The following is a 23,399-nucleotide window of genomic DNA, read 5'->3' as shown; positions in this document are numbered from 1 at the left end:
GTAGGAAGTATTAAAAATCTGCAAATAACAGGATTACTTCTATTGTATTTTAGAATATTTTTCCCTCCACTGGCTCTGTTTTAGTTCATCAGTTTATGTTGTTCATTACATTCGACAAATGAGTGAGATCATATGGTATTTATCTTTTCTCCAACTTGCTTATTTCGCTTAACATGATGTTTTTTGTGTTTTTAAATATATATATTTTATTGATTATTTTACAGAGAGGAAGGGTGAGGGATAGAGAGTTAGAAACATTGATGAGCGAGAAACATCCATCAGCTGCTCCTGCATACCCCCTACTGGGGTTGTGTCTGCAACCAAGGTACATGGCTTTGACTAGAATCGAACCTGGGACCCTCAGTCCGCAGGCTGACACTCTATCCACTGAGCCAAACCGGTTAGGGCAGCATGATTTTTTAAAAGTCTATTATGTCGGATATGAGTGTTGCTACTTCAGCTTTTTTTTTTTCCATTTGCATGGAATTTTTTTTCCATCCCTTCACTTTCATCCTGTGTGTGTCTTTTGCTTTGAGGTAGGTCTCTTGTAGACAGCATATACTTGGGTCATGTTTTTGTATCCATTCAGCTACTCTACACCTTTTGATTGGAGCATTTAATCCATTTACATTTAGGTTTATTATTGAGAGGTACCTATTTATAGCCATTTTAATTCTGCATGGCTAGGTTTCTCTCTCTGTTTCTTCTTCTCAGCAATCCCTTACAGCAGTCCCTTTAGCATTTCTTGTAATGCTGGCTTGGTGGTGATGAACTCCGTTAGCCTTTTTTTTTGGTCTGGGAAGCTCTTTATTTGACCGTCTATTTTGAATGATAGCCTTGCTGGATATGGTAATCTTGGTCTCAGCTCCTTGCTTTCCATTTCCTTGAGTACTTATGCCATTCCCTTCTGGCCTTTCTGATGAGAAATCAGGTGTCAGCCTTATGGGAACTCCTTTGTAGGTAACAGTTTTCTTTTCCCTTGCTGCCTTTAAGATTCTCTCTTTGTCTTTAATTTTTGGCATTTTAATTATGATGTGTCTGGGTGTGGGTCTGTTTGTGTTCTTCTTGTTTGGGGTTCTCTGTGCCTCCTGAACTTACGTGACTTTTTCCTTTACCAGGTTTAGGGACGTTTTCTACCATTATTTCTTCAAACACCTTCTCTATTCCTTTCTCCCTTTCTGCCTCTTCTGGCACACCTATCATTCTAATATTGTTACGTTTCACATTGTCCCACAGCTCCCTTAAGCTGTCCTCCTGTTTTTTTACTTGTTTTTTCTTTTTGGTTCTCTAATTGAGTGATATTTTCAACTGTCCTTTAATTCACTGATTTGATCCTCAGCTTCCCCTAATCTGCTGTGTACTCCTTCCAATGTGTCCTTTATTTGTGTTATGTCATTCTTTATCTCAAACTGTTCTTTTTTCATAGTTACTATATCTTTTTTCATACTGTTGAGCATTTTTAACATCATTACTCTGAACTCTGTTTCAGATAAATTTCTTATCACTGCTTTATTTATCTCCTCTTCTAGAGAATCACTAGTTCTTTCATTTGGAGGTTGTTTCTTTGTCTCCTCATTTTGGCTGCCTGTTTGGGTTTGTGACTGTATTAGGTAGATCCTCTACACCTCTCAATCTCTAGTGCAGGACAGTATCAAACGCTGCTCCTGGCTAATTAGATCAGGCAAAGACTCAAAGCCTCCAGAGACCACCTCTGTCCACAGACTGATAGGATTCCAATTTGAAATTGCTCCCAGGCAATCCTCCTCAAGTGTGGTGAGAGTTTTTTTTAATAGGTGGGGCACTTGCTTCTGGGTGGAGGCTAATTGTTATTTTTAGTCTCTTAAGTGGCCTCAGGGCAAGGTGTTTTCCAAAAGGGTGTGTCAACTGTCTGACCCCCCAGGCAAGGCAAATGTCTGTGTGGGTTAGATGTTCTCCACTGCATGAGGGAATGACTCAGCATAGGAAACTGGGGGTGTCTGCCTTCTGAGTTCTAACCTCCATGTCCCCAGTCCTGGCTTCTGCTTGCACAGCTCCAGTCCACTCTGCCCTCCCTCTGCTGGAGCACAAGGTGGGTGGCTCCACAGGGAATTTTGTGTGTTGGTCCTTTAAGAGGATGCCTGAATTTCCAGCTGTCACTCCCTGGCAGACAGCAGCCTGCTGCTTTTCACAGCCAGATGTTAGGTGGGTACCCTTCTCAGTTGTGGTGCTATCTTCTGGGGGGCCCAGCTTGGGGATTAGATCCCAGAGTTCTCTGTGGCTCCCCATCACAGCTGAGATATCTCTCCGGGACTTCAGTTGCCATTTGTGGGTGCTGGCCCGGCCAGTCCTTTCGCGCCTCCGCCCCTCCTACCAGTTTCTATGCCGTCTCCACTTTTGGTCCTCTGGTATTGGGGTTCTCTCCTGCCAGTTTTCTGTTGATTATTCAGGAAATTTTTCTGTATTTTAGTTGTAATTACAGTTTGTTTCTGGGAGCATGTCCGTGCAGCATCCACTTACTCTGCCACTATTTTTAATCTCCTGGTTCATATATTGACTCTGAACTGAGCCACACTGGCCAGGTGGGAGGATATTTTTATTCTATTTGAAATGTTTAATTGTCCCACTTATTTAGTCTTTTCTATGTACTGAGTAACTTTGTTCAAAATGCAGTTTTATTTATGATGAAAAAACATTAAAATTTGTTAATTTGATAACCATAAAGAAATTGATTTTTCCATTGAAATTTGTTTTAAGATAATTGTAGACTTCTGTGCAGCTGTTAGAAATAATATAGAAAGATTCCCTCCTTGACATTGCTTCATTTCCCCTGGGGGCTGTACTTTGCAAAAGTAGTCGTTGTCACAAGCAGGGTATTGGCATTGATACAGTGACCAATCTCATTCATATCTCCTGTTTCACTCGAACTCACTGTGTGTGAAGAAATAGGTTTTGTTCTTAGGAAACTACTGAAGTACTAACTTTAATTAGATTTGTGACCTCTGAAAACCATTTAACCTCTTGTGCCTCAGATTTCTTGATAAGTCAGTTGGTTTGATTGGATGATCTTTAGAATCCTTTTTGGGTCAAAACATTCTATAATTTTTCTCTTTATGTTTAGGAAGAAAAGGCTTCTCTTTTACATCGTACTCAGGAAGAAAGAAGAAAAAGAGAGGTAAAAACAGTTTTTTAATCGTCTATAAATAAGTATTTTTTAATTCTGGGTTTTACTGTTTTATATATATATGTGTGTGTGTGTGTGTTCAGTGTGATGGACTATATGTATACTTACGTGTATATATTGAGCTTTAAAAACATTTCTGGATTTGTTGGATTTTACAGTAAAGCATTTATCCTGACACCAATGTAGGAAAGATGGACAAAAGGGCAGTCTGTGGATTATGCGGCATTCCTAAAAGGCATGAAGCAGTACCACGTGGGAGATGGAGTACCCAGTTTAGTGTCAGCCTGAGTTTGACTGCTGACCCTCAGTTTCTGCATCTTTAAAACAAGAGAAATTCTCACCTGGAAGGTTATTGTACAGGTGCACGTGAAGGGTCTTTCTTAGGGCTGGCACACAGCAGGCTGTCAAACGTGGTGCCTACAATGCTTTAATATTAATGAATACATTATTTTGCTAGGTCACTGAAGACAGTCTTAAGTCAGGAAAAATCGGAGTTTTCTGCTTTGAAACAAAGATGTGACCCTTAAAATAGGTGTTTGTATTGCCTGTCTGTATTCTTTTAATATTTAAAACCAAATCCTAAAAAAAAAGTCACTATTCTGGTGGGATTGTAAAATAGTGAAGCCATTCTGGAAAACAGTCCGCAGTTCCTCAGGTATTAGTTTCACGCCTGTATTCACCCAAGAGAAATAAAAACCGTTTGTCCATGCAAAACTGTTCATGACTGTCCATAGCAGTATTGCTCATAGTAGCCCAAAGTGGAAGCACAAATGTCCATTGGCTGGTAAACTCAACGTGAGGCAGCCATACAGTGGATATTAATTGGCCATAAAAAGGACTGAAAGACTGATATGTGATACAATGTGGGTGAACCTTAAAAAACGTCATACCAGCCCTAGCTGGTTTGGCTCAGTGGATAGAGTGTCAGCCCATGTACTAAAGTGTCCTGGGTCCGATTCCCATCAAGGGCACATACCTGGGTTGCAGGCTCTGATTCCTGATCCCTCAGGTCCTGGTTGGGGAGTGTGTGGGAGGCATAGAATCCATATGTCTCTCTCACATCGATGTTTCTCTCTCTGTCTCTTCCATGCTTCTTCAAAAAAATAAAAAATAAATTATTTTACAACAAACATACTTCATGCCAAGTGAAAAAGCCACAGCCCGACCAGTGTGGCTCGGTTAAGTATCGTCCTGGGCACCAGTTTAAATCTCGGTTAGGGCACGTGCCCAGGTTGCAGCTCAGTCCCTAGTAGGGGGTGTGCAGGAGGCACCAATCAATGATTCTCATTGATGTTTCTATTTCCCTCTCTCCCTCTTCCTTCCTCTCTCTGAAATCAATAAAAAGATATATATTTTTTAAAAGCCACTTATTCTGTGATTTCACTATATGAAATAGCCAGAGTACAGACAGAAAGTTCAAGTGGTTGCCAAGGGCATGGAAGTAGGGGAAGCCAGGACAGGGAATGATGGTGACTGCTAATAGGTACATGGTTATTTTGGGGAGCGGGTGATGAAAGTGTTCTAAAATTAGATAGATGGTTGCACAAATTTGAATATAGTAAAAATTGGTGATGGTATAGTTTAAAAAGTGAATTTTGTGCTATGTGAATTATATAGCTGTAGTTTTTAAGTCTTTACTAACTAAATGTTATTTTCACTGATTCTGACTGACTGTTCCCTCCTTCCTCCTTTATTCAGGAAGAAAGGCGAAGATTGAAAAACGCAATAATTATTCAGTCATTTATTCGAGGCTATCGAGACAGAAAACAGCAAGTAAGTCTGTTTATAAACTGAGAATGGTCAGAAAGGCATATGAGTGCTTATCTATAATAATAAAAGCATAATATGCAAATTGACCAAATGACCAAACAGAATTACCATCCGGACGACCACACTATGACATGCACTGGCACCAGGCCAGCCAAGGCGAGTGCAATGCATTTGGTAAGGGGGCCCGGCCATCGCCCCACGATCGCCCTGCAGAGGGAGGCCCAGGCTAGCCAAGCGGTCACACTCCTCACCTGTTGCCTGCAGAGGGAGGCGACCGGTGGAAGGGGGAAAGGGTGGCAGTGCTGCACAGATGGTAAGCAGCGGTGGGGACAGGGCCAGCTGTTGGCAGCTGGGGGAAGGAAAGCTCCAATAGGCCCAGCCAGGCCTAGGGACCCTACCTGAGGGGTCCCGGATTGCAATAGGGTGCAGGCTGGGCTGAGGGACCACCCCCCTTCCCCCACTCACAAATTTTGCACACCAGGCCTCTGGTCTAATCTAATAAAAGAGAAACATGCAAATTGACCGTACCTTTGCTACACCCCAAGGCACGCCCACCAGCCAATCAGAGCGGCTATATGCAAATTAACCCAACCAAGATGGTGGCCAGCAGCCACGGAGCTGGAGCAAGAAGGAGGCTTGGTTGCCCCTGCGATGGAGGAAGCCAAGCTTCCCCCCTGCCCTGGCTGGCTCTGGCCTCTGCTGAAGGCAACAAAGTTTCAATTATAGAAAAAATATAAATCCCAGATATCTGCTTCCAGCCAGCCTCCACTGGGAGCTTGGGTGGCTGGGGGCTGTGGCCAGCCTGCAAACAGCCATCAGCCCCTCACCCAGGCTGGCCAGGCACTCCAGCAGGACCCCCCCACCCCCCCAACCCTGAAGGGGCTGTGGCCAGCCTGCAAACAGCCATCAGCCCCTCACCCAGTCTGGCCAGGCACCCCAGCGGGGACCCCCACACTGAAGGGGCTGTGGCCAGCGTGCAAACAGCCATCAGCACCTCACCCAGGCTGGCCAGGCACCCCAGCGAGACCCCCACCCTGATCCGGGACACCGTTCAGGGCAAACCAGCTGGCCCCCCACCCATGCACCAGGCCTCTATCCTATATAATAAAAGGGTAATATGCAAATTGACCCTAACAGCAGAACGACTGGGAATGACTGGTCACTATGACACACACCACCAGGTGGCAGGCACTCAATGCAGGAGCTGCCCCCTGGTGGTCAGTGTGCTCCCACAGGGGGAGCTCTGCTCAGTCACAAGCCAGGCTGATGGCTGCCAGTACAGCGGTGGTGGTGGGAGCCTCTCCCGCCTCCTCAGCAGCCCTAAGGATGTCCGACTGCAGCTTAGGCCTGCTCCCCACTGGCAAGTGGGCATCCCCCAAGGGCTGCCTGGCTGCCAGAGGGATATCTGACTGCCAGCTTAGGCCCGATCCCCCGGGGAGTAGGCCCAAGCCAGCAGGTGGACATCCCCCGAGGGTTCCCAGACTGCGAGAGGGCAAAAGCCAGGCTGACGGACGCCCCCCTTCCCAAGTGCACACATTTTTGTGCACCGGGCCTCTAGTCCTATATATTAAAAGGGTAATATGCAAATAGACCAAATGGCAGAAAAATGGAACCAATTAAACCGTAATATGCTAATGATATGCTAAGGCTGCTTAACCGTTCGCTATGATGTGCACTGACCACTATGGAGCAGATGCTCTGACCAGTAGGTTAGCTTGCTGCTGGGGTCCAGCAGATTGGGACTGAGCAAGATGGGCCGGACATGCCCTGGAGCCCTCCTGTGGTCCCTCCCCGGCCCTATCATGCCCAGGTAGGGTCCCTCAGTTTGGCCTGCACCCTCTCACAATCTGGGATCCCTCAGGGGATGTCAGAGTGCCAGTTTCAGCCCAATCCTGCAGGCCACTCCCCTTGGGAGGTTGCCAGATGCAGGGCTCATGGCTGGTACGTGCTGCTTTGGCAGAGGGAGCCTCTCCTAATCGGGACTGATTGGGCACGAGCCTGCAGCAGGCACAGTGGGGCCAGGATGAGCAGGAGCGGCAGGTAGGAGCTGCAGGTGGCGTTGGACGGCGGGTTTCGGTCTGATCCCTGCAGGCCACCCAGAGGAACCCCACCTGTGCACGAATTCGTGCACTGGACCTCTAGTAATGACCTTGGATTCCTAGATGTGGAATCTATGTTGTATGTATTTCTGTATGCCTGTTTAGTGAAAGTTAATGTTGATAATAGTGTTTCCCCTAGTAACTAGTTTTTTATTAATTTAGATTTACCTAAAGATCTATAGGTAGGTGAGGTTTCTTAAAATAGTAAAATACAAACATGCCAAACTACAGGTAAAAATCTAAAGAGGAGAAAGTGGTGGAAGACTGTCTTAGTGGGTATTGAAGGGTCTGCCATTACATTCCAGGTGTTTGGGTTTTATTTAACCTGCTACCCATAACTCCACGGCAATGGCAGGATAATTGCCCGTTTACCCAGTCCTGTGAGAACACTTATGTACACTGCCTATCGCAGTGGCGGCCTGCGTGCTGACTGTGCGCTGTTCTGTTTCAGTACGCCATTCAAAGAACTGCATTTGACCGCTGTGCTAACTCGTCCCAGGCTGGGGGCACGCTTTCCATTGCCAATGGTCCCAACCTGACCCTTTTGGTGAGGCAGCTTCTGTTTTTTTACAAACAGAACGAAGACTCAAAACGTTTGGTGAGTGTTAACTGTGTTTTCACTAACCTAGTTTTATAGAATCTCCAGTTTCTAAATGCAGTCAGATAACTCTCCACTGTCTCATCTTCATGAACTTTTCCTCAGTGGGAGTAGGTCGTCTTTGTGGTGATATGTTTTACCTCTTAAAGATCGATGTAAATTTTTAATATGGAAATTTCAAATATTAGAAAAAGTAGAATAGTGTGCTGAGCCATCCACCACATACCCAGGACAGTCATTGACACCTGGTTTCATACAGAACCCTCCACACCTGTGCCTTTGATCACTGTGAAGGGAATCATAAATATCATAGCCTGTTATCAGTAAGTTATTTAGTCTAAATCCCAAATTATAGGGTCTCTTAAAACAACCAAAATATAATTGGATAACTGAACTACTTAAATTGTCTAGGCCAGCGGTCGGCAAACTCATTAGTCAACAGAGCCAAATATCAACAGTACAACGATTGAAATTTCTTTTGAGATCCAAATTTTTAAACTTAAACTATATAGGTAGGTACAATGTTATTAACTTAATTAGGGTCCTCCTAAGGCTTAGGAAGAGCCACACTCCAGGGGCCAAAGAGCCGCATGTGGCTCGCGAGCTGCAGTTTGCCGACCGCGGGTCTAGGCTTCTGATGTCAGTGATGAGGAGCAGTGTGAGTTAATGGTGGGAGTACATAGGGATGCACAAATGAACAGTCGGTGCAGAGGACAAAGGCATACCTTCCAGCTTGGCCAGTGTTTGGCTGCAGGTCCCAGCCCTGCTTCCTGAGTGAGCTGGGCTGGACCGTGGGAAGAACATGCCATAAACTAGAGCCGGTCTAGGGGGCAGTGCCAGTGGCTACCCCCTCCCCTCCACCCCCCACTCCCCACCCTACGCTCTGGACTTCCTGAGTGCTGGCCCTTCCAGGCGTCTCTCTGAGTTTAGAGGAAGCAGCTTCAGGAAAGTACCACGGCAGGTTGTCCTGGTTCCATGTACTCTGGTCTGGTAGAGGGAAGATCACCACGAGCTGACAGGCGGTGCGAGGGGCGGTCAGCCGGTTGTCTCCGAGCACCCTTCCCTTAGGAATTGCTCCTGCCTCCTCCAGGTATAAAATCTGGTTGCTCTCCCAGGGGTTCCACAGGTGCAGCAGGCACAACTGGAGAGCTGGGAGGGGGACGCGCATGCTGACTCCAGGCCCTGAGCAAATACGAGGCCAAGCCTCCTGTGCAGAGTCTGAATCAGTAGAATTAAATGCCGTCAAACCTGGTTAATGTGACGAGTGAACTTGATATTCAGTTTGCAAACAAAAATATAAACACAGTAAATCAGTTACATGTGGGGAAGTCTCCTGGCCAGTCTTCAGATTCCCTGACTTCCAGTGCGTGTGTCAGGTGCTCTGTGCAGGACTAAGCATAGGGCTCCCCATCCTCACCCCCTCCCTTTGTTTATTTCAGTGACTTGACCTGTGATCTGTGTTACAAATAAAGTAGAAGCGATTCCTCATTAGGTATTGAGTTTTCAGAGTCATCTGTGGCAGCTGCATCCATACAAACAGGATGCGAGTTAGAGATCTATCTGATATTTGCTGAACTCACTGAGGTGATTCTGTGATCCTGACTTTTTCCCCAGCTGCATTGAGACACAACTGACAAATAAAACTGTGGGATATTTAAAGTGTACACTGTGATGATTCTGTGTACATAAACACTGAAAGGTTCCTGCCACCTAGTTGAGGAACAGCACATCCATCACCTCAGCGTCACACACCTGAGCGCCTGCTGGGAGCAGTGGGCCTGAGTGCCTTTCCTGCCAGAGCTGCCTGGAGCATGCAGCAGGAGAGGGTGCTGGGGACACGTGCCCTGTGTAACTAGTCTCATCATTCGGGTCGCCTGTATTTGTAGTATGGATTGCTCATTTTTCAAATGTACTGTTTCTGTTTCAGATTTACATGAGTTTTAAGTGTACTTTGTTTTAGTAATAAATTTAGTAATTTAGCTTACTGCCGGAGTGCCATTTTAAGGGACAATTGACAGCATGTGTATACCGCTCAATAAAACCTGACCCAGAGGAGTCACTTCTCACCATGCCTGATCGGTTAGTGTTGGTTACATGTCTGTTTACCAACTGAGGGGATTTGAAATGTTGGTGATTTGTCACAACTAGCTCTGTGGATTGAGAGTTGTAATCTGTGTGTTTTGCTGTTTCAGATATGGATGTATCAGAACCTCATTAAGCACAGCTCTCTGTTTGTCCAGCAGTTGGATGGATCCGACAGACTTACATGCTTATTTCATTTAAAGAGGTTGATGAGCCTCTGTTGCAGGTAAATCTCTTCGTCATCGGCAGCGTGTGTAAATGTGCTGATCCCTTTGAATATCTGGACGAGTACCTGAGACAGTGGGGTTTTTTGTTTGCTTTTGATACGATGGAGTATTCTGTGTGTTAAAATTTTTAATTGTGGTGAACATGGCCTGTAGACATTAAAATGTAGGTCAAAGTACCATCCAGGGGATATTTTCTTTCAAGTGTGCCCTGGGATAACTGTGACCCGGCAGAGGCCTGGTGTCAGAAACAGCTAGAGCACTGCTGTTCTGAGCCCATATATTGTTCTGAATTCTGCTCGACTACGCCAGCTGTAGGGCAGGTTCCTTCTCGAACCCTGCCCATTGCACTAACTGTCTGGTCTGAGCCCCTCTGCCAGGGACTGGACCTCTTGGACACCAGGTCTTAGATCGAGAAGCCATGAGGAGTTCTGGGTGTATATAAGGAAGCCTTTATTATAGAAGCCAGTGGCCATATAGCCATCATACAAAACAGTCCTTCACAGCAGTCCCATACAGGTAGCCACACACTGGCTGGTGAACAAATATATCTTTCCCACAAAGGCAGCATTTTTAGCCTCTCTACCCACAGCTATTATCTAAGCAGCTGCACACTGCCCTTAGACTCACTGCCTCACATAATATTGGCACCTGAGCTCTCTGGCCTCAGTAGCCTCTCCTGCCTCCCCAGCCTCTCTCTCCTCTTTAGCATACTAACTTTACATGGTAGCCATATCTGAGCTCTCCATGAGCTCTTAGCCTTTCATCGTAGCAGCACCAGCTCTCAGCTTCATCTGCCTCATCTGAGCTCACTAGCCTTAGTAGTATCTATACAAACAGTCCTCGGGGTTTGTCGGACTCGACGTACGTCATTTCGTGGTTATGTTGCTATCTCCCATTTATTTATTTAAAAAAAAAAAAGTTCCGTCATTTCGATGTATGTACATATGTGCTTTATGTTTTTTATCATTTATTTACCACAAGTAAAGGTCAGGAATTGTTATCTTTCTTTTAAATTTTTTTTACTGTTGCACTTCATTACTGCTGGGTATGTGCTCCATGTGAGTGACGTAGGTGCTTATGTAGGTGGGTTCCGACTTACAGCGAAAATCGTGCTACGTCGTGCTGTAGGAACGGATCTCCAATGTAACCCGAGGACCTACTGTATATAATAGGCTAATACGCCAAGTGTCCAGCCGACCGGTCACTCTGGTGTGCAGTGACCACCAGGGGGCAGACCTCAATGCATGAGCTGCTGTGACGCATACAGAGAAATGACACCATGGACCTGGCGCCCACAAAGCAACACTCGGCTTCCCCCAAGTGGGACACAAGCCCCACCACCACCCCATGGCACAAAATGCGGCTCACAGTCCAGCCCGGAAACAGTCGCTGTGGGCGCCGGGTAATGACGTCACGTAGCAACACCTGGCTTCCTCTTCCTTGCGACAGGCCATTTAACAATAAACGGCACCTAGCTACGACTATCCTCCTTGAAGTTTCTTCAGCTCCAAAACATGACTTCCTTTATAGCCAGGTGCAAACATTTCACACTTTAACCAAATGTCTGTGAAGCGTTTTCCCATGCCTCATCTCATTTGATACTCACAGAAGTCCTGGAGTAGGTAGACAGGATACTCAGTGGAATCCTGTTTTCTTTTAATTAGCTGGAAAATGATTTAGAACGTTTAGAAACCTGACCTGACTGAAAAGAAGTTAAGAAATGGTGGACCTTGAAAATGACTTCAGGGTTTCTCACTGCGCAGAATATAGTCAAAAACTGCTGCAGTTAAATATTTTACCCTTTGTTCTCCCTGCATGACTTACAATAATAATCTGCTTCATGTTGATATTTACTGCTGTGTTGCTGACACTTACCTGAAAGAGAAGTTGGGGTGCTTCACTGGGCTGGAAAAAGTTTAGCTACGTCAGAAAGCAGGTCTAATTAAGCAAGTTTATTCTATAGCTATAAAAGGCTAAGTTGACTCGCGCATGCGTGCAATACATATAAAGCTCTCACTGGCACCAATCGCACACGTGTGTTTTGATCTGCATTGTCGATTGTGAATTTGGTTGACACTTCTATTATAGAGAAATGGCGAATAGCAATATTTAAATATTCTAATTAATTTCCTTTCAATGTGCATGAATCTGTTCACCGGGCCACTAGTACTTTAATGCTACTTAGACAAAAGAGGCCTCGTTCCAGTAGTTACATCCATCATTTGGGTTATAGAAGGGCACAGTACCGTGAGATCGCTGTGGCCTTGCACCTGAAAATGGTATCTTAGTCTTGAGCATTCTCATTCAGATTCCCATGTTTAGAGTGGCCTTGGCCATCCAGCGTACTATCAACAAGGCCTTGAGTATCTGGCGTCTGGCATCATTCCCACACCTGGTTACTAGGGAATGGATTGGCCAATAGCGAGGCCTCCTGTGGTGAGAACAGTTCTGCTCTCCCAGGGCCTCTGACTTTGAAGTCAGCCTTTTGCCAGGCTCTCAGTGTGACTTATGCATGAACCTGAAGTAAGCCATTCCCATGACTTGCTTGGATTCAGTCTACATCATCACATGTTTAAGTAATGTGAACTGTTAGTACCTAAGTGAAAGAGCAAGTTAGTATTTTCGCCATCTTTATACAATTGCTGTATCTGCAGTAGCAGAAGTTTCAAATGATTCTGAGCCTAGATACAATTTCAGTTAATTTTCTAGAGGCTGCATTAGAAAAGCTTGTTTAGGATTCCTCTCAGAACTAGGCCTCATTAACCCTTTGAGTGCCAACCAATATCCTAGGAACTATGCTAAAATTGCCAAGGCATTTTTGCTGATTTTACAGCAGTTTAGGGTAGGAAAAAATTATGAATCACAAGTAAATGAGGTTACATGTTCAAAAACTTAAGGAAACCTTTACTACATTGACATATTTAGCAATATCATCATCACTAATAAAAGCAGATTTAGAACTGGACGCCATTTCGAAGCTTTGATAGCGCTCCCGGCACTTTTGGCAAAAGACAGGAGGAGCGCGATCGCGCTCCCTGGCACTCTAGGGGTTAACATACTTTCCCAAAATATTTAGCTGATCCAAAAAGTAGAGAACCTCATAAAAGCGAGAGAACCCAGAGGACCACAAATCCCAAGAATTTCCATTTTTTTTCCTAATGCCTTGTGTTTTTTGGAAACTTTTACTTTGAAAAATACATTATATGCACCATACTCTAGAGCAGCGATTTTCAACCGGTGTGCCACAAGAAGTTTGAAAATATGCCATACCTGACTGAACCCAGACCCTTCGGTCCACGGGCTGACACTCCAACCAGTGAGCCAAACCAGCCAGGGCCTAACATGCTTTTGAAAGATAATCATTTAGAAAGTAATTTCAATAGATGATGTATCAAAATATAATTTCTCCTTTCCAACTTTTTGTTTTGAAAAATTTCTAACACCCACAGTAGTTGAAAGAATCCTCCTATATAATAAAAGAGAAACATGCAAATTGACCGTCCCTCCGCTATGCTCACCAGCCAATCAGGAGAGTATGCAAATTAACCCAACAAAGATGGTGGGTTAATTTGCATACACAGGTGCTGAGCGGCCTGGGTCCTGGGAACATCCTTGGGACCCAGGCCACTCCTGGCCTGTAGACCCGCACATAGGCCCTGAACAGCTGGGGTCCCAGAACGCCTCTGGGCCTATGGGCGCAGGCGCCAAGCGGATGTTCCTGCCCGGTGGCTGCTTGCGAATGCACCAAGCAGCAGCCCGGGTCCACGCCGCCCAGCCCAGCGCCCATCACAGGGCGAACAGGCCAGGCTTCCCCTCATCGATAGCCGGGCGAACAGAACAGGCCACCCCGCGAACAATCGCAGGGTGAACAGAACAGGCCTCCCCATGCGAACAGAACAGCCCTCCCCACGATGGATACCCAGGCAAACAGAACAGGCCTCCCTGTAATTGCTCGCAGGGTGAACAGAACAGGCCTCCCCACGATCGATCGTGGGCGAACAGGACAGGCACGCCTCCCCACGATCCCAGGCGAAGAAGCCCTTCTGACCAGTCTGTGCTATGGACCTGTTTGGGTGGGTGGCGCCGAGTCTGGGACCTCTAGCCTGCAGCCACGGGAAGACTCCCTCTCCCCAGAGTTAGGAGCACCAGCCCAGGTCCACCCAGCGCCAGGTGCTGACTGCAGGGCCGAGTTCCTGCAGGCTGGGGTTTGATCTCTAGGCATTAGCAGTAGGAGACCAGTGCCTTTGTTATTGTTATGTGTCCGGGTTTTAATTGGACAAATGCCCGGCGTTCCCGGACGCCAGCTTAGCAAAATCTTTTAGGAGGAGAATTCTGTCTGGGTTTTCTCAAATTCCCTCAGCCACTACTTCTCTGTAAAGGTGCAGAACAGGTGAGGCCCCTTAAATCAAAATCAGAGGTCTCCAGCAACGGTGGCCTCTCTCATCACAGTCATTTGGACTGGATGGCATTTGAATATTTATCTAGGCACCATGACAGGGAACACACAAGCTCAGGTCATGATCTTTGCCCTTAAGTAATTAACAATCTTATTAGAGCGAGTGGATGATAAAAGCGCAGTAATGACATCAGAATGTAAGGCAACAATACAGAGAAGAACAGAGGCAATTGCTATGGTGATTTTCCAACAATTAGTACAAAGAGGATGTGCTGTGAATTAAATAAAAAAAATGTGTGTGGAAGTAGCTGCTTCATGAGTATGGGATCCCTTCTTATTTTAAAGGAAACTGAGTTCCATGTGAACTGTGTAATATGCTATGATATCTGAGGCACAGGACAAGGGGAGGCCCTAACTGTACTATGCTTTGATATTTGAGTCATTCTTTATTGTTCAATGTGAATTATTTCTGCACACCTCAGTTTTGTAATAGTTAAGTTACTGGAATAATACAGCTTGCTATAAAATATTACTAGAAGAGCAAATGATCAGGTGACATTTATTGTTATTTTCTATAAATCAGCACAATCCCTGGTATGCTAAAGTGATAGGTATTATAGAAATATTCAGATAGGGAGACCTACAGGCTTGATTATAAGTAAGGCTTACTATCACAACCCAAATTTATTGCTTAAAAAAAAAAGCAGGGAGCCAACTAGAAACTGAACCAAATATAAGCCCTTGAAGGGCAAATGTAAATTGGATAAGCTTTGCTATTACAAGAGCAAGAAGAAAAAAATCAGATGCAAGAATGAGAAGCACATTGCATCCACTCTAAGCTGCTGTTAAAGAAAAAGAATGATATACTATAAAATACTTAATACAGATTGTAAAGAGATTTGTTCAAAGAGGATTTCCTAGAGTAGGTGGTATTGCAGTTAATTTTTTTAAATGTGAAGAGGTTAGCTAGATAAGAAAAAGGTGTAGGGGTCCCAAATTGCAGAGGGTGCAGGCGGGGATGAGGGGACCCCCCCCCCCGCCCCCGTGCACAAATTTTGTGCACCGGGCCTCAAGTCTTATATAATAAAACCCTAATATGCAAATTGACCGAATGGCAGAACAACTGGTTGCTATGATGCGCACTGACCACCAGAGGACAGACATTCAACGCAGGAGCTGCCCCTTGATGGTCAGTGTACGCTCCCTTCCTCTCTGTAAAAAATCAATAAAATATATTTAAAAATAATAATAATAGATGACTTAGGGCCAGAATATAGGTTAACTTTTCTGCGGAGTGGACATTGCAAGGATGGAAAGTCTTGACGTCTTTGAAGGAGATAACAGGCCCTTTAAAGAGAAGAGGCCCTCGCTGCGTTGCATTAGCTGCAGTTCATGGACCACAGCAGTTCGTACGCTGCGTTTGTGGTCCGCACTCTTTCCTGCCTGTCTCTTAGTGGTGGTGCACTTTTCATCTCTGTAAGCCCATACTGTAACATACTGTTTGGCACGTAATAAGGATTCAAAAAAAAGTGTGAATGACAGAAAATTTGCTTATTTTCCTGGGTCGGCCTCTTCCAAGGACATTCCGGTAGGAGAGCAGAGTGGCTCGAGCACCAACCTGAGAAAACGGCGATGTGTGCTATCAAATAAGTATGTGAATCCCTTTTTTCCTTTTTACAGGTTATTGCAAAACTGTAATGATGACAGTTTGAATGTTGCACTTCCAATGAGAATGCTTGAGGTGTTTTCATCCGAGAAGACTTACTTACCTGTTTTACAAGATGCTAGCTATGTGGTGTCAGTAATTGAGCAAGTTTTGCACTACATGATTCAGAATGGTAAGTGGTGGGCGGGTCCAAGCTGGGCTGAGCTGGGGCTGGCCTTGGGTGAGGTGAGCACACTTTCTTTGAGCATCGCCTGGGACTTGGCACAGAAGCAGCATGCACAGTTGAGGGAGCATGTGCTGGTGGTTGCACATCCTGACATCTGCCCTGTCTCCACCCAACCTAACATTTGGAAATGTGTTCAGTCTCTTCACTTGCATTTTCCCTTCGCTTGTAAGTGAAGCAAGATAGTGTACGTCTGCTGCCAGCCGTCCTCCTGGGCACACTGGTCACACGCTGTCTGCGGTGCAGTGGCCAGCCCTCCATGGCCGTGCTGCACTGGGACGGGCAGATCTGCCAGCGGGACCTGTCCCACTGCGACACGGTCTTGAGGCACCACCTTAGTTCATAGAGGAGAGGAAGACATGTGGTGTCTTTTATTTTCTTCCCAGCCTGCTGGGACAGCTTTGTGCACTGATGCTCTGAAGAGGATGGCCCTGGGGACACATCAGTGACATCATTTGGAGAAAGACTATGAAATGCATATGATTTTACAAGGTTTATGATCAAATTAAATAGTATAAAATAAAGCAATTTAAAAATCGGATTCCCAGTGTTTCCTCAGGTAGAAAGTCAAATACTTCAGGACATGGACTCCAGCGTATTAGTTAGCATTAAAAATATGTATTATAAGTTCTGGAAAGTAGTTCTTGCTGATAAAGCATAAGTAAGTTTGCTTTTGTTTGCTTGAAGTGATGGACTAATCTGGATTAAATCTAGCTAATTTAATCCTGATGTTAAAACTGTAAAAATTAATTTAAAGTCTTATACATCTCAGCCTTACTGTTTGGCTTAGGTTTTTTTTTTTTTTTTAAAAAAGACACCCTTCTTAGTTTGCTATAAGATTAGGGAATTAGTTAAAAGGTAAATTGAAATTGATGGAATTTGATCTTTTAAAAAACAAATTAGTGATAATCAGAAATGGTCCATTGTTTTCATTGGTGTATCTAGTATATTTAAGAATAATCATTTAATTAGAATTTTTACTTTTCTTGTTTTCTAAAAATATAATGAAAACTAAAATACGCATTAGTTTGGAATGTGTCTAGAAATGGGAAATGCTTCAAAATCATGCACTGAAGCTGCTGCTTCTAGCTTCTTTGTACCATAGCCTTTCTTCAGCTGTTTTGGTAAATTACTTTCTGACATTATTCTATGAAATCTTAGCAGTCGCGTTTCACTGGTCACCACTGTCTGTGAGGTGGTTAACAAAGGGGGTCTGGCGACGGAGCACCGAGTGGTCGTTGCTTGGTGTTCATGACTTGAGTGCACATCTGGGTCCAACTGTTTTCAGGGGCAAAGCCAGCAATGGCTGTTTCCCAGGTGTTCCTCTGCTGAGCCCTCCCTGCCACACTGCAGAGGGACAGGCACCTTATCTGAACCTCCATCAGCCTGGCCCACACTGTTCACCCTGTGCTGGTGATGCTCCAAAACCCCGCCCTCCGCCCCCACCCCCCCACTACTTGCAGGCTCATCTAAGTAAATTCCATTGGCTTTTCGTTTTTTTTTTTGATTTTAGAGAGGATTGGAGAGGGATAGAAAGATAGGAACACTTTTTTTTTTTTCAGAGGAAGGGAGAGTAGGGAGAGAGAGAGGGAGGGAAATATCAATGAGAGAGAAACATCATTAATTGGCTGCCTCCTGCATGCCCCCAAGTGGGGATTAAGCCCACAACCCCAGCATTATTCCCTGACTGGGAATTGAACCAATGACCTCTTGGTTCATGTGTCACCACATAACCACTGGGCCACACTGGCCAGGCTCCAGTGGCTTTTCCATACGCCTGGTCTCCCTTGCCTCATGCTTTGAACTTTCCTAAAACCTCTCAAATAAGCAGGAGCTGGCCTCAGCGTGCCCCGTACCTCTCAATAAGAGCCTGTAGGCATGGCACTAGCGGCAGCCCACTCTGATTCATAGCTTGGTCTCTCCTGGGCACCTTCAAGCCCAACACAAGTAGCAGCCATCTGCAGGTTGCCTTGCAGCTCTTGCTGGGTGGCCCTGTGCAGGGCACAGGCAGAGGCTGATTTTGCACCTCGTGGGAGGCCTGAGAATCAGTACACCCAGTGGACAGCTTCAACCACACCAGATTACAAGCCTACCACCTCCACAAGTGACACACGCCAAGTGAAGACTCAGTGAGCACCAGCACCCCACTGAAGCAAGTCCTGCTCCACAGGGGTGGCTCTTGCACAGCAGCTCTTACGTTACAGTTGCAGCTGTTCCTTACAGCAAAGTGGCCTGGGGGTCAATTCCTCTCGATGCCAACATCACCCAAGGCTCAACTACAACAGGATGGTGCACACAGCTCACACCGGTGCGCCTAGAGCTCCCATCTCTGGTAACTGGGGGACTGAGCCACTGGATCCTACAGGATACCTAGCCCAGGAGACAGAGCAGATCTTCTTAATACATAGAAACAAACCCAGGGAGACAGCCAGAATACAGAGTCCAAAGAAAATGTCACAAATGAAAGAAGATGAGAAATCTCAAAAAAAACTAAATGAAATGGAAGCAAGAAAACTACCAGATACAGAGTTCAAAACAATAGTTATAAGGACGCTCAAAGATCTTAATGAGAGCTTTAAGGATTTAGTGAGTACATCAACATCCTAAAAAAGGATAGCAGCCAGAAATGAAGGCTGTACTAACTGAAATAAAGAATAATTTATAGGGAATTAATAGTAGAGTAGAGGACTTCAAGAATCAAATCAAGAATTTGGAATATAAGGAAGCAAAGAATACCTAATCAGAAGAGCAAAAAGAAAAAAGAATCCAAAAATACGAAGATAGTGTAAGGAGCCTCTGGAACAATCAAGCGCCTCATGGGGGTGCCTGAAGAAGAGGGAGAGCAAGATATTGGAAACCTATTTGAAAAAATAATGACAGAAACCTTCCCTTACCTGGTGAAAAAAATTGCCATACCAGTCTAGGAAGCACAGAGTACCAAACAAGATGAACCCAAAGAGGCCCACACCACGGCACATCATAATTAAAATGCCAAGAGCAAAAGACAAAGAGAGAACCTTAAAAGCAGCAAGAGAAAAACAGTCAGTTACCTACAAGGAAGTACCCATACGACTATCAGCTGACTTCTCAACAGAAACTTTGCAGGCCAGAAGGGAGTGGCAAGAAATACTCAAAGTGATGAAAAGCAAGGACCTACAACCAAGATTACTTTACCCAGCAAAGCTATCATTCAGAATTGAAGGTCAGATAAAGAGCTTCACAGACAAGAAAAAGCTAAAGGAGTCATCACCACCAACCAGTATTACATGAAATGTTGAAGGGTATTCTTAAGAAGGAGAAGGAGAAGAAAGAAGAATCTATATTTTTATATATATATATATATATACACACACACACACACACACACACACACACACACACACAATAGAAACAGACTCATAGAAACTGATCATTTTGACAGGTGCCAAATTGAAGGGGGGTGGAGAGGTGGGTGAAGGAGGTGAAGGGATTTAGGAGTACAAACTGGTCATAGCCCATGGACACAGACAGCAGATAGGTGAAGGCCTGGAATGGGGTAGAAGATGGGTAAAGGGGGAAATGGGGACACCTGTAAGGCTTAACAATAAAATAAATTTATATTTAAAAAACCCACAAAACTACCTGGAGGATGCGTAAGAGACAAATTTTTTAAATCCCAGTATATGGCCCTTACTTGGATCCTGATTCAAGCAAACTAGTTAAATGAACTTTATAGCATGAGACTTGAACACTGGCTATTTTTCATATTAAAGAATTGCTGTGAATTCATTTTAGCTGTGATCATGGTATTTTTAAGAAAAATAAAGTCCTCATCTTTGGCAGCACATGGACACGGTCATGTCTTGGATTTGCTTCTGATGGGTGGAGGCTACCTGATGGATGGGTTGACCATCGTTGATGCTGGACAATCAACAGTGCATGGAGTTTATATCATTTCAGAAACTTACGTACTTGTTTATAATGTTTTCCGTAATGTTGAAGAATTCACTAAAATTTGGACTGATTAGAGTTTTGTAAAAAGCATTTAAAAACTGACATGTTGTTTTCCTCATAGAAGAAAAAGCACCACATTTTAAATATGTGTTTTTCCTTTTTTTTTAGGGTATTATAGATCTCTCTATTTGTTAATTAACAGCAAGCTTCCATCAAGTATTGAGTATTCTGATTTATCTCGAGTTCCTATAGCAAAAGTTTTGTTAGAGAATGTCCTAAAACCATTGCACTTTACTTACAACTCCTGTCCGGAGGGCGCCAGGTAAGAACGGGATCGTTTTTATTTCGTGATTTCACAAGATCTGTGTCTAACTGTAACTTTGACACAGGGTGCTATCTTGAATAATAGACTTGAAAGTCAGATTTTTACTTTACTAATGTGACTCAGTTTAAAGAAAAATGTACTTCTCTCTGGCCTGGACCCTAACGTGAATTGATCGTTCTGAAGACCTGGTTATTTTCCCGCTTTCTGGAAGCTGCCAGAGGTACAAAGTTGTGGCAGCGTTTCCTGAACAGGGAGACACCGCGTGGAGTTCACGCAGACGGTCCGCTGGGCCTAGAGTGCTTGGCTTAGAGTAACAGCAGGCTGGTTTGGAATTGACCCTCGGTTAGCTGTAACCCTGGATTTTATGAGCAGCGTGCTGCGATTTTATTAAAAAGCGCACATTTTTCCTTTGTAGGCAGCAAGTGTTCGCGGCCTTCACGGAGGAGTGTTTGGCGGCCCCTTTCACAGACCAGATCTTTCACTTCGTCATTCCCGCGCTGGCGGACACCCAGGCCGCCTTCCCCTTTGAGCCCTTCCTGGACGCGCTGCTGTCGGCGGAGAGCGGCGCCAGGGCCCGTGGGCAGGCACCCTGGCTCTTCTACTTTGTCCTCACCGTCGGTGAAAATTACCTGGGTATGAAGCGCAGCTCCGTTTACCCGCGCGCTTGCGTGGGCAGTGCCGGCGGGTGGGCCAGGAGGGCGGCGCAGGGCGCTGTGGCCGCTGCGGTGGGAACTCCCTGGAAGGTGCACGTGCCCAGGGCTGCCCTGCACAGTGTCGGGGGAAGTGCCGGCACGGCCCGGTCGGCAGGGTCCACACTTGTAAGGCACACGGGTTACCAGGATCGTTGGTGTCAGGTCTTGTCGGGAAGCGTGTGCTTTTGCGGTAGCTCCCTGTGTGCTAAACTTGTAATGTTCTAGATTATAGCACCTTCCTCTCTACAAACTTCTGCCCATGAATGTTAGTATTTCAGGAGGTTCTGGTTAGCCACGCCTCGCGGAGCGTAAGAAAAGGGATACCTGGTTTCCAGTTTCTTTCGGCTCCGCGTTAATTCACTGTTCCCGGACTGTCTCAAAGGGACCCTCTCCGAGGACGGCCTGCTGGTGTACCTGCGAGTGCTCCAGGCCTTCCTTGCGCAGTTACCCGTCGCACCTGCCGGGGCCAGCTGCCAGGACTCCGGCAGCGACTCAGAAGAGGAGGGTGCGGAGGGCGACCAGCGGAGGAGCACGCCGGTGAGCATTGCGGGCCGTGGGCTACAAAGTTCTTTCGCTCGGTCCATGAGGGCGTGTGTGCATGAAGCACTCAGACTGTCCAGGTCAAGTCCCTCGCCTCCACGGCATCGCACTCCTTTCCCAGACGTGGCAGTCCTGGGTTAGAAGTCCACGAACAGGCCTCATGGCTGCGGGGCTCTGCTCGGAGTCTGTGCCCAGTAGGGTTGGGCTGCATGTGAATTTCATTATTGCCAGAGGTGAAATGGTTGGGCGAGAGGGTGTGCTCAGGAGGTACACGTGCTGGGTGCCAGGCACTTGTCTGTTTTTATACGAATTTTTAATAACAGCTTTTTTGAGATGCACTTTTCCATAATATTCACCCTTTGAAGTGATGTACAGTTGAGTGCATGTTTCCTTCCGTGTAGTAGCAGTGCTGGGCAGCCCTCACCATGACCGCTTCTAGAACATTTCCTCCTTCCAGAAAGAAACCCTGACATTAGCATCGTTCTCTGTCCCCTAATCCCCAGCCCCTCTGAGGGGAAAGGTTATGTTTCTTCTTACCCTATCTGGTGAACACCAATCAATGTCTTGGCCATTTCTGCCAACTTTATAGATAATAAATGTGATAATTTACCCTAAAATGAACTTTAACTTCATTGTCACACTTACCTCCCATTTCTTACCCAGCACTGTTTACTATGTATTTTCAAGGGATAAAAAGCTATACATTACATACACATAATTTGTGTCTTACTATGATATGTTTGCCACCGACCTCTTTTTCTCCTAATTACACACTTGAAATGCTTGAGGTATGGCTCTAGTAGGCTTTGCATCTTTTCCTGTTAGGTTACTATGAAGCCTAATCTCAGGAAGGGTACGGGGAGGGTGGGTCAGGGCATAGATGAGAACCGTCTCAGTCACTGGGCTTCCCGCCGGGGAGGGCACAGTACGAGGGGCATCTGTCCAGACTCAAAACTCTGCACCCCAAAATGAACTTTGTTGTGTGGTCCAAAATGAATTGGGATCCTGTAGATGCTGTAGATAAACTTATTTTTAGACGACAGTTTTTTAATACTTAATGACCTTCTGGAGAATCCCGGAAACTATCATTTTATTTACGTGCAAAGTACTTTGTATCCCCGTGAGGAAGAGGCTGTGGCATATTGGTGGAGAGCCCCTCCTCACTGTGCACAGACAGAGCAACAGACTTGCCGCTTGTGCTTACACGTCTGACACTCACCAAGTGCAGTGTGCGGTGTTACATCTGTGGGAGTGTGCTTTTAAAATGCCCACACAGAACAGTAGCACTGATACAGCACTCTTGTTCTATCATTTTTATTAGGTACATCTTATTTAAAGAGCAGGTAGAATGTATTACTTTTATCTCTAAAATAATGTTTTATTAGGTAGATTATTATAAGTTACTAGCATATCCATCCAAGCTTTCAAACAATACAGTCAACAATGCCTAATCTTTTATATATACAGGGTGTCCCAAAAAATGTATGTACAGTTTGAATAACTATTCATTCCAGTAGGTTAAATATGAAAATAAAGAAACATCAGTTGAGCTATCAGCTGTTAAAGTATGTGTCTATTTTTGGGGTCACCCCGTATATGCTTATATTTATATAGGTATATATACACACACACACACACACACACACACACACACACACACACACACATACACACACACACACACACAT

The 23,399-nt window shown here is 45.3% G+C and overlaps 1 protein-coding gene across 14 annotated transcripts in view; it reads left to right on the top strand.

Annotated features, from left to right (window-relative positions):
* The window catches only part of UBE3C (ubiquitin protein ligase E3C), a 112,803-nt gene that overhangs the window by 13,685 nt on the left and 75,719 nt on the right, over positions 1-23,399 (top strand). For 9 of the 14 annotated variants that reach the window (XM_036356246.1, XM_036356251.1, XM_036356252.1 and 6 more), the window contains exons 2-9: positions 3,098-3,151; positions 4,859-4,933; positions 7,481-7,627; positions 9,820-9,935; positions 16,013-16,170; positions 20,323-20,476; positions 20,895-21,112; positions 21,554-21,708. In XM_036356246.1, the coding sequence (XP_036212139.1) occupies positions 3,098-3,151; positions 4,859-4,933; positions 7,481-7,627; positions 9,820-9,935; positions 16,013-16,170; positions 20,323-20,476; positions 20,895-21,112; positions 21,554-21,708 (1,077 nt within the window). Of the gene's footprint in view, positions 1-3,097; positions 3,152-4,858; positions 4,934-7,480; positions 7,628-9,554; positions 9,707-9,819; positions 9,936-16,012; positions 16,171-20,322; positions 20,477-20,894; positions 21,113-21,553; positions 21,709-23,399 lie in introns of those variants that run through there. The other 5 variants (XM_036356250.1, XM_036356254.1, XM_036356255.1 and 2 more) reach the window with 4 other exon arrangements.

The sequence above is a fragment of the Myotis myotis genome, unplaced genomic scaffold (genome assembly GCF_014108235.1).
Source record: "Myotis myotis isolate mMyoMyo1 unplaced genomic scaffold, mMyoMyo1.p scaffold_m19_p_25, whole genome shotgun sequence".
NCBI classification, from domain to species: domain Eukaryota; kingdom Metazoa; phylum Chordata; class Mammalia; order Chiroptera; family Vespertilionidae; genus Myotis; species Myotis myotis.
The sequence above is the reverse complement of the archived record's forward strand: the minus strand, read 5'-3'. Positions and strand labels throughout refer to the sequence as shown.